The following is an 11,731-nucleotide window of genomic DNA, read 5'->3' as shown; positions in this document are numbered from 1 at the left end:
AGCATGGCTCGCTCGTGTTCGGCTCGTTTACACCCCTAATCACAACAATAGTATAAAAAATTTAATCAACCATTTTTTTATTATTTTAAGGAAAATATTTTCAATCAATGTGATTATCACAAAATTAGCATGAATACATTTATCATCTTTTGTGTTATATGTATGGATGATATTCAACTACTAAATGATATAAGCTTTATGCATTAAATTTAAATATTTCTTTTAAATAAATTTAAAATGAATGATTTTGAGGATACATATATTTTGTTGGATATATAAATACTCGAGATTTCTCTTATAATGTATTGGCCTATCACAATCTATATATTGATAAAGTTTTTAGTGGACTTGGCAAGAAGAATTAAGCACAATGAGATATGACCATTACTTAAGCTAAGAAGGTATGATTCAAAGCACAAGATATAAAATTAAAACGAAAGAACTATAAAAAAAGATCTCTTATACCTATGTACTAGACGTATGCTTAAGCATGTTTGCCTTCAAATATTGCCTATAATGAATTTTAAAAATTTATTTAAATATTATAGATAAGATTTAATCTTAAAGTATTTCAAAGAGTTCTATTGCTATTTTTAGATAGTTTTTTTATATAAATATTTTGAGCTAAAAGATTTTAAAGCTACACTTTAATAATTATTTCAAGTGTTATTTTAATCAAATAAGTACATCTATAAAATAATTTAAAATAAATAACTATTTGAAAGTCTTTAAAAGGTTTATTATATAAAATTTCACCTCTGAGTATTTCAAAAAATATAGATATTTTTAGAACATTCATATGTAATAGGCTTCTAAAAACTAAGCCTAAAGAGAGCGGAGTCATCTTGTCAAAGTGATAAGACTTTAAAACAAGAAAGCATTTTCTTAATTAGAGCAATAGTGGGTTGTTTTTGGTTAAGTCATATGATGTTGATAATTGTGATATCCTCATAATAAAGCCTGCAATACAATATATAGTTGGCAAAAGTGATAGTTGAGTATGGGCTGCCATACATTGTTTCTAATGTTACAATGCAATATAAACTTCTATAACTGTGTGCTTCATAGTGTTTACATCTTTGATTTCGATTCTCTAAAAAACTTCTGATATCATAAATGATAGTTTTCATAAAAAAAAAGAATTTAATGGTACAACTACCTAATTAAAAGTATCCAAAAAAATTAAAAAAACATAATTACCTTGAAAATAACTCTTAAGAACGTTTTAATGTTGTAATAAGCAGAATATGTATCAACTAGATGCTATCAAGGGAGATTAAAAGATCTGTCATATGATCTTGGACAACTTGTGCAGACGATTTGCTTGCTAACACCCCAATAACATTATGCTCTGAGCTTTACCTTTGTTATGGACATTGCAAGCTTTGGGAATCTCGTCGACATCATGTGATTTTGTTCATATAGTTGGATAAGTTTAAATGGTTGGATTAGCTCTTGAGTCCGCATAATACATAGAAAGGACTAATCTTAGAAAATTTAAGTTGAGCGATAAATATATTTGATTAAAACATAGCCTATAACTCGCCACATATCTCCAAAAGATGACAAACATCTAACATTTTATAATTACAATTGGGCCAATAATCTCATCATATGCTATTAATGATTATTATCTCAGAATGTTGATATATTTCATCCAAAATCAAAGACACATTAAGAGCTATCCAATTGAATCGATAATATTATTTAAAAAAAAATGCATGTGTTGATAGGTCTAATTTGGATTCCATAAATTCCTTTATTATGTAGCCATTTGGCATGATTTTTATTACTTATTTATATTTTTTTAATTTATCTTGTTTATATTTTGAACTGAAATAAATCATATTTAATAATGGTAGTTAATATTAAAAATACACTAAATACCTAGATATTTTTTTTGAATGTTTTTAAATGAAAGTTAATGTATTTAAAAAAAAAACAAAAAAATTAAAGAATAAAAGTAATTTATTATATTTCAATCAACATTCATATAGTTGAGAAAAGAGTTCTAGCCCGACTCTCTTTCAAGCTATAGAGAGTTTTAGAACATTCTTTTATCATATCTTTATTCTTACATAGATGGCTATTTAGAAGGCATATGGAAGCTCATAGTTATGACTTAGGTTTGGCGGTAAGAAATATTGAATCTTATACTTTTTTTTTACTACTCTTCCATTTAGTAATAAATCAGCTTTTCTCTATATAACTCTCTGTGCTTTCCCCCTTGTTCATGTTGCCTTTTTCTATCACGTAGTTAGGGTTGAAAATGAGCTGAGTTTGAGCGAGCTCAGGCTTGGGTCTTGTTAGGCTCGTTCGAAATTGCTCATGTTTGAAGTCAATTCGTTTTCAAAATTGGCTCGTGAATAATGTGCTCGAGTTCGGCTCAATTTAAATATTTTTTTTCGTGTTCGGTTTGAAATTGGCTTGTTAAAATTAATTGTAAAAAATAGATGTAGAATGTTGAATTTGATCCTGAACCAAATCTATGCAAAAAAATGCATACAACAATATTACCAGTGATACACCACCAACAAAATTTTCATTATTTAGCACGAATCTCGGAGTATGTATCTCGGAGTATGACACGAATCTCGAGATAATATTTTGAGTAAGGGTGTTCAAATCTTGATAAAAACTCATCCATAGCTTCGATATTGGCAAATTTATAGTCAAAATGATCAACTCGATGAGACCGACCTAATGATATCAAAGTTATTTCAATCTAAGTCAAATCAAGCCAGATCAAGTCATTGAACCATTCTTGGATGATTTTTAGACATATTTGGAAGGTTAAACAGTTGTCGAATATGACAAGTTTATAGTCGAATCAAACGTCTCAACAAGATGAATTCAACAAGCCCAAGATTGCAGAATTATGACATCCTTAAGGAGCTCAAATGTCCATTAAACGTATTTTGATCGGAGGAAGTTTTCCGGACCGTCTGATCAAAATGATTTATATTCATGTATTAATGACACACAGAACACTATAAAAAGAGCCCCACGCTTCACATGAGGGGAGAGACGTAAAGCTTCAGAGAGAACTAGAAGATCTGAGGAGCTGAAGTCCAATACCATCCCGACCGTCGTCGACCACCGCCGATCACCATTAACCATCACCATTCATCGTCGACACCCATCGATCGCCATCAGCCATTGTCGATCGTCATCGTCGATCACCTCCAATCATCGTCAATCATCACCAACCAGACGACTTCAATCATCGTCGTGGGACATGAGCTCATCACTACGGTCTATGTGTCAAAAATGACCTATGTGGTTCATAGTTCGTACAGCTCCCAACTCTGGCCCCCGTGGCCTACAGACGTCATTCATACTAGCCCAAACGACCTACGTGGCCATCAACTCATACAGCTCCCGACTCCGACCCTCCTGACCTACGGATATTATTCATATTCACCCCTATGACCTACGTGGCTCACAGCTCGTGCGGCTCCCAACTCCGGTCCCGACGGCCTTGAGACGTCATTCATACTCTCCACTACGGTCTATGTGGTCCACAGCTCCCGTAACTGCTTACTACAGTTTCTTTGGCCAATCAATGCTTCTATAACAACCATCTACAACACTTATGACGAACTACCTCCACAACAATCAATAATGACCATTGCAACATCCTGTTACCAAGAACTATAACCAGGTTATAGTTATACAATTTTGTAATTCCTTCTTCCTTAATTTAGGAGAAGAATGGACATGTGTACTCATGATTCATAGTAGATTATTTCAACTGGGCTAGGCGTCGTGGTTTTTCCCTCTTTTAAAAGTCTTTCACATAAAAAGTCGAGGTGTATCATCCTGCTTACTTCTCTTATGTTATCTATATTTGTTGATTTCTCGTGCAATGCTAAGACGATAATCCATTACTTTACCTCCGCAAATTTTCTAGCACGCATCATTTTGGCTCCGTTTGTGAAAAGTGAAGTCCCGTTCAACATTGTCTTCAACTCTTAGACGTTAATCTCCAACTTTGTTTCCCAATGAATATATCATCGAACTGGTGAAGGAACCTCCTTTACATACTGAAGATCATCTTTGAAGCATTCTTCCACGCTGGGGGGCAACCTTTACTATAGTCTCGAAAGGGCGTTCACATCAACGTCTTGGGCACGATTGTAGTGGGGTTGTTTTCTCGCATTCTATTCAAACACAGAATATTTCACAACTTCTTCCAAGTTAGGGGGGCACAACCTTCACTGCAATTTTGAAAGGTCGTTCATATCAACATCCTGGGCACGACTGTGGTGGGGAAGACATCCCATATTTCATTTAGATTACAAGTTTATGAGAATTATTCCTTGACTGGGGGCAATCTTCACCCTAAATAACGCTTCCTCAGTGTCTCCTCATTGTACTGAAGTACCTCATTGATTAGATGAGGAAGCTGATCTCTTTAAAGCTCAATACATGTGTTGTTTTACAAGCTCGCATGGAGAACACCCATGCTAGGAGAAAAAGAATAAAAAACAATGAATAGCAAGTTGTTAAACATTTTTCTTGAGTATGATTGCAACCCTATTTTCAAGAAAACATACGCTCCATAATGACCTACGCCCTAGTCCCGAGAAACACATAGCATCTCTGACAGCTCATTCTAGGCATAATCGAACCTAAGGGGACTCGATTCGACCTCTTCCAATACAGACTACCATCATCAAGCAAAAAAATTGACATACAACCTCAAATATACAACCTCAGATAGGTCAAAAATCCTTGGTGGATTCCCTTCGACCTGTTCCATTAAGGCTATAGTCGTCAAGCAAATGCTTCGACATATAACCTCGGATAGGTCAAAAATCCTTGGTGGATTTCCTTTAACCTCTTCAATAACATGTTACGATCGTCAAACAAAAGCTTCGACCAACAACCTAGTATAAACAACCATCATCAATGTATTTCATATGACTATTGCTGGTTAATACCACCGAGCATCTCTGGTTATACAACTAGAGCTGGTCTTACATCCTCAATGAATTCTCCCTTCAACTATGCCCCTGGAAGTCAAACACAGAAGACATGACCCAATAAGAAGCTACCATGCCGTTGGAAGACGAACCCAAGCGGGTTTTCACTGAAAATCCTTAGAAAGCTACGAGCCTTGGAAGATACTGGTTTCTTTCAAATTTCTATAAAGCATAAGCCCAAGAGGGCACCACCTCGGAAAGCATAAATCACATAAGGTAAGCGTCTGTTCATTTTAAAAAATGTGTGCTAACTTTAATTGCAGAACTTTATATGGTTGAGAAACCACTGCAACCTCATAAACAATGTAAAAGACGTACAAAAAATATATTGTTATCATCTATAAATGTCAAATCAAAAGACTACATTGACCAAAATATACTTGTACAAGATCTAGAACAAATCCTGTCATTTTTGAGTAAAGTCGACATCACCTCCCTAAAACTAATGTACTTTTAATGATCGTCGGGGAGTTTTCAGATATCGCAACCACATAAGCATGAAAATCTTCCCCTTAAAGCACGGCGGGAAAACTACAACATTTCTTCATCACCTTCAGAACGTGCAAGAGCGACACGAGAATCTCTTCTAGAATGCGCGACATCAACAAGAAAAAATATCTCGTTGTTTGTCTGCTACACAGCGCGGTGACAACTTTCCTTTGCACTGCAACTCGCCACAGTAACTCTACAACGTAACTCGTCACCGCAACACATCGCCACGACACTCCGCCGCAACGCGTGGCTGTGACGCTCCTCTGCAACGCCTCGCCGTAGCGCACCACCTCAACGCGTCGCGACCCCGCGACGTTTTGCCACAACTCCCCACCGCGACGTTTTGCCACAGCGACGCTTCGTTGTGATGCTTCGTCACAACGCGTCGCCCCAACACTCCGTCGTCACGTGTCGCCAAGACGCTCTACAACAATGCTGGCGCCGCCACACTTTGCCGCGATGCACTGTCACAACGCGTTGTCACGCCGCAACACGTCACGTTTCTACAACGCCCCGCCGCGACTCACCGCAGCAATGCGTCGCGCCGCCACGACGCACTCCGCATCGCATCGTGTCGCTGTGTCACGCTGTCGCGACCTACCGCCACAACTCTACCCTCTCTCTTTTAAGCCTATTTATAAACTCAAAAAAAGCTTTGCATTAAATGCTCATTATTATATAAATTCTAAAAGAAGTGTAAACATTATATGTTCATTAAGAAAAAGAAAAAATTATGACATTTCATATTCCCATTAAAAGAAAAACCTTTCACATTCCTAATAAAATTAATTTAAATCATTAAAAAAAACAAAAAATCTATTCATATTCCCATGACATTAAAAAAAATCTTCTCATATTCCTCATGAAATTAATTTCATTTTAAAAAAAAATCGCTTCTTTATGCGTGTGGAGCATCATGCTCAGTTTATTAATTATATCCATAGCTAAATTATATTTATAATATTTCAAATGGTTATTATTATTATTATTATTATTATATATATACATATATATACTTCAAAGCTTAAAAATAATTTTTAAAAGACTAAAAAATGAGTTTCCACTAAAATAATTCCAATAAGTCAAGAAAAATATATATATATATATATAAAATAAATTAATTAAAAAAACTCCGGATTTTGATATCTTCGGAAGAGAAAAATAATCTCACCTGAAAATAGAAGGGCAACTGATACGCCACCAACAAGTTTTTATTATTCAGCATGAATCTCGGAACATAACACAAATCTAGAAATAATATTTTGAGCAAGGGTGTTCAAACCTCTATAAAAACTCATCCATATCTCTAATTTCAACAAACTTATAGTCAAAATGATCCGTTCGATGAGACACCCTAATGATATCAAAGTCATTCCAATATGAGTCAAATCAAACTCAGATCAAGTCATTATACCATTCTGAGATGATTTTCAGACATATTTGGAAGGTCAAATAGTTGTCGAATATGAAAAGTTTATAGTCAAATTAAGTGTCTCGACAAGTCGAATCCAACGAGCCCAAGATTGCGTAATTATGACATCGTTAAGACACTCAAATGTCCATTAAATGTATTTTGGTCGTAGGAAATTTTTCGGACCGTCTGATCAAAATGATTCATATTTATATATTAAGAACACCCAAAACACTATAAGTAGAGCTTCATCCCACACATGAGGGGAAAGACTTGAAGCTTCAGAGAGAACTAGAAGCTCTAAGAAGGAGCTGAAGTCCAACACCATCCAGACCGTTGTTGGCCACCGCCGATCACCATCAACCATCGTCAGTTGTTGTCGACACCTGTCGATCGCCATCAGCCATTGTCGACCGTCACCGTCGATCACCGTCAATCATCGTCGATCACCACCAACCAGACGACTTCAATCACCGTCGTGGGACATGAGCTCATCAATACGATCCATGTGTCAACAACGACCTACGTGGTTCATAGCTCGTGCAGCTCCCGCCTCTGGCCCCAACAGTTTACGGATGTCATTCATACTCGCCCCTACGACTTAAGTGGTTCATAGCTCGTGCAGCTCCAGATTCTGGCCCCCATGGCCTACAGAAGTCAGTCACACTCGCCCAAACGACCTACATGGTCATCAGCTCATGCAGCTCCTGACTCCGACTTTCCCCACCTTCGGATATCATTCATATTTGCCTCTATGACTTACGTGGCTCACAGCTCGAGCAGCTCTAAACTCCGGCCCCTGCGGCCTTTAGACGTCATTCATACTCGCTACTACGGTCTATGTTGTCCATAACTCCCGTAACTGCTTACTACAGTTTCTTTGGTCAATTAAAGCTTCTATAACAACCATCTATAACACTTATGATAGACTACTACTTCCATAACATTCAACAATGACCTTTCCAACATGTTGTCATCAAGAACTGCTGCTAAATTATAGTTATACAACTTTGTAATTCCATCTTCCTTAGTTTAGGAGACGAATGAACCTCTGTACTCATCATTCATAGTGGATTATTTCAACTGGCTAGGCGCCGTGGTTTTTCTCCCTTTCAAGGGTTTTTTAAGTAAAAAGTCAAAGTGTCTCTCCTGCTTATTTCTTTTCTGCTATCTTTCTTTGTTGAATTCTCGTGCAACGCTAAGATGATAATCCCTTACTCTACCGCCGTGAATTTTCTGGCACGCATCAACCACAAAATTAAACTGATATAAATATATTATTATATAAATAACTATATGATTTTTTATTTCGAGCTAAAACGAGACAAATAAAGAGCTATTTGTGTTTGTTTCGTTTATAATTCGAGCTTAAAAAAATTAATCGTGTTCGGCTCGTTCGTTAAGTGAACTAGCTAAATACGAGATACTTAACAAGCCGAACACGAGCTCTTGCGAATAACGATCTTTTTGGATAGCCCAACTCGTGCCACTCCCCTCTTCGAGGTATGAAGTTACGGGCATTCCACGATCCAACATGTAGCCCATTTTAAGTCACTAGTATTGTAAGGGGTGAACCTAGCTAGGGTTTGAAGGGGTGGCGTACTCAAATTTAAATTTTTACTTATATCAGAGGATAATTTGATCTTTTGTGCCTTTTGAAATATTTATTTAGCTCATTTTGAAATATTGCTTTGGACTTCTTCTTGGCCCCTCCCACGTTAGATTTAGGGGGGACAGTGTATCCCCCAAGAAAATAAGTTGTTTCTGTCCCTCTCTACTATTGTAGAGCTAATTTGCCAAAAGACAAGCTGATTCCGCCACTCTATTGTAGATCAAGTGAATTCAAAATGATATGCTATGTATTTGCATTGGAGTTTGAAGGTTAGTCTCTTATATTATTTTTCTTTCCTAGTAAAAAAAAGAAAATTTCCGATAAATCTATTGAAAAGAGAACTAGGAGTAGGATCTAATGAAGAATTATTGTTGTTCAACTTAATATGATCAATCAATTGTCAAAAATATCATTTATCATTCAACAAATCGACACCGTTCTTAATTTATCGTTCTAATTAAAGGCTTAAAAAAGTATTAGGTCCGAATAATTTATATCCGGACGATAGCGTTCCGTCCATATCGCACTCAACGTTAAGAAACGAAACGATGTCAACCGTCCGTACAGAAATACACGGCTGGGATGGACTGTCCAGAAGGATGCTCATTTCATCTATCTTTTGTTTCTCCAAATAAAAAAAAAAAAAAGAAAAAAAAGAAAGGAGAAAGTAAACTGAAGCAACTTGACCGTTACATCCAGAAGGTCGGCATCGTAATTCAAGCCCCGGCCTCTCTTTTTTTTTTTTTTCTGATTCCCTTCCCTGCAACCGCTTTATTCGCTGCGCGTCCTCTGTTCTTTATTCCATTGTCCTCTTTTTAGCCATCATCACAGAAATGCTGAAGCGAAGGCAAGAAGAAGCAGAGGAAGAAGGTGCCCTGAGCCTCATGGCCAGGAGCTCATCTGCAAAAGAGGATGGTGGCGGCTGCCGAGCAGGCGATGAAGGAATAAAGAAGGGTAATACATCAGAAGTAGATGGACACCCTTATGACTTCCATGTCTCCGGTCCCCGCAACCTTTCCTCTCCGAATTGGAAGGATCTTATACGCTCAAGCTGGTTCGCTCTTCTCTCATCCCTCTTCTCTCTTTATTCATTCCAGAATTCCATTTTTGTCTCAAATTTTTGTGTTTACTTTTCTTCTATTGATAGTGCTCTGTAAGCATTGGATTTTTTTTTTTCGTAGTTTTCAAGAAATTGGATAGTGCGATTTCTCGGGCTTCTTATGATGACGGATTCGGATGTTTTACCGTATTTTCTTTCCTTATATGCCTTGTGATGGAAATCTTGACTTCCGCGCCTATCTGGTCTTGTTTCTGAGATCTAAAAGCAAAAGAAGCATTCTTCCTTTAATTCTTTCCTTAATTTGTCTCAAATCACTGCAGCCTAACAAATTTCTTTCTTTTCTTCAAGCATTCTCATTTCATTTTTGGCAAATACTTGACGCTTTTCTTTTTTGAAATTCTACGCAATTTACATCATTGCTTGCTTGGATCACAGGAGGGATCCCAATTACAAAAGAATGGTGATTGCCTGTCTCATCCAAGCAGTATACTTGCTCGAGCTCGATCGACAGGAAAAGCGTACCGAAGAGAACGGCCTTGCCCCGAAATGGTGGAAGCCCTTCATGTACAAGGTAACACAAACACTAATAGATGACAGAGACGGATCCATCTATGGCGCCATTCTAGAATGGGATCGTTACGCGGCTTTATCGGGCTTCATAGTGGTGCGACCCAGTGGCGCCCCAAGAGCTGTGCTCGCTCTCAGGGGAACCATTCTTAAGAGCCCAACACTTCGAAGAGACTTGGAAGACGATCTTCGTTTCCTCGCTTGGGAAAGCCTCAAGGGTTCAGTCAGATTCTCTGGAGCTCTCGCAGCACTGAAATCAGCAGTTGATCGGTTTCGGAGCAGCAACGTATGCATCGGGGGGCATTCATTGGGTGCTGGATTTGCTCTCCAGGTAGGCAAGGCATTGGCAAAAGAGGGAGTTTTTGTGGAGTGCCATTTGTTTAACCCTCCTTCTGTTTCACTTGCGATGAGTCTGAAGAGAATTGGAGAGATGGCTGGGTCTCTTTGGAGCAGAGTCAGGGCGGTGCTGCCCTCGCGAGACAGTAAAGTTGTGCTCACAGAGAAGAATGCGGAGGCTGGACCTGTGAAGATTCAGTGCACTGAGATCAGCAAGTGGGTGCCTCATTTGTATGTGAACAACAGTGACTATATTTGCTGCTACTATAGCGATCCTTCTGTGGCTGTGGTTACTGGAGATGGTGGTGGTATGGGCAAGGGGAAAGTTGATGGAGGGGCTGCAGCCATAGCAAAGCTGTTTGTAATGTCGAATGGACCAAAGAAGTTCCTTGAAGCTCATGGTTTGCAGCAATGGTGGTCTGATGACATGGAGCTTAAGCTAGCTCTTAACCACAGCAACCTCATCAATAGGCAGCTGAGGTCCTTATATACTGTTTCTTGAACTCATGGTCTGCAGCAATGGTGGTCTGATGACATGGAGCTTAAGCTAGCTCTTAATCCCAGCAACCTTTTCCATGAGCAGCTGAGGTCCTTGTATACTGTTCCAGTTGCAGCAGTGAAGATGTGTAAGGGATGATTTTCTGGTTGTTAACTCTGTTCATTTCTGCTGAAATCGATTCCAAGATTGGTTCAGTAAGTGTTGTTGAATCAACGTGGATGTTAGATAAGTTGAATTCTTTTTGAATTGATGGCTGCAGCTTTTCTGATGTTTGAAGTAGCCTTTCAGCTCCACAGAAAGAAATTCGTCAAGTAAATTTGCTATTAGTAATTCGATGAGTGCTCGTTTAGGTTAGTTTAATGTTTATATTATTATGCTGCTTATGTCTTTATTTCTTGTCTTATGACCTTATCACTGAATAGTTTCTCCTTTTTTTGCACATAATTTACTCTTGAAATGGCCAATGTATCTGAAACTTGGGCCAATAACTCCGGAAAAACTTTGATGAATTTCATCAGATGATACGGTTGAAGATTTGAGCAATGCCTTTATGGCCATAAAATCAAAAAATTTAAAGCATTTGTATGGACGGAATTTGTACATCAACAGCACTTTTTTTATGACAAATATCAAAGAGATGACCACTTAATCAAAGCTACACCAACTGAAACTTGAGTACTGTTTTTTCTTTATTCGAACAACCTAAAGTAGATCTATTGAAATGATGAATGAATAGGTGTTATAATTGTTGTATTTATGATTTTTA

General features: G+C 37.7%; 1 protein-coding gene across 1 annotated transcript; it reads left to right on the top strand.

The window, feature by feature from the left end:
- The first annotated feature begins 9,236 nt into the window (after positions 1 to 9,236).
- On the top strand, positions 9,237 to 11,638 carry LOC110033376 (GDSL esterase/lipase At4g10955). The gene is made up of 2 exons (XM_020737334.1): positions 9,237 to 9,557; positions 9,999 to 11,638. The coding sequence occupies exons 1-2, from the start codon at positions 9,337 to 9,339 to the stop codon at positions 10,966 to 10,968; spliced, it is 1,191 nt and encodes a 396-aa protein (XP_020592993.1). The 5' UTR covers positions 9,237 to 9,336; the 3' UTR covers positions 10,969 to 11,638.
- Positions 11,639 to 11,731: the final 93 nt, after the last annotated feature.

This window comes from Phalaenopsis equestris, unplaced genomic scaffold (genome assembly GCF_001263595.1).
Source record: "Phalaenopsis equestris unplaced genomic scaffold, ASM126359v1 Scaffold001156, whole genome shotgun sequence".
NCBI classification, from domain to species: domain Eukaryota; kingdom Viridiplantae; phylum Streptophyta; class Magnoliopsida; order Asparagales; family Orchidaceae; genus Phalaenopsis; species Phalaenopsis equestris.
Note: the sequence above shows the minus strand (reverse complement) of the source record. Positions and strands in the feature narration are given on the sequence as shown.

What these genes read in the sequence shown, in the direction of transcription:
- LOC110033376 (XM_020737334.1), top strand. Translation starts at nt 9,337, where the DNA reads ATGCTGAAGCGAAGGCAAGAAGAAGCAGAGGAAGAAGGTGCCCTGAGC. An exon ending in GATCTTATACGCTCAAGCTG is followed by an intron (nt 9,558 to 9,998) that starts GTTCGCTCTTCT and finishes CTTGGATCACAG; the next exon opens with GAGGGATCCCAATTACAAAA.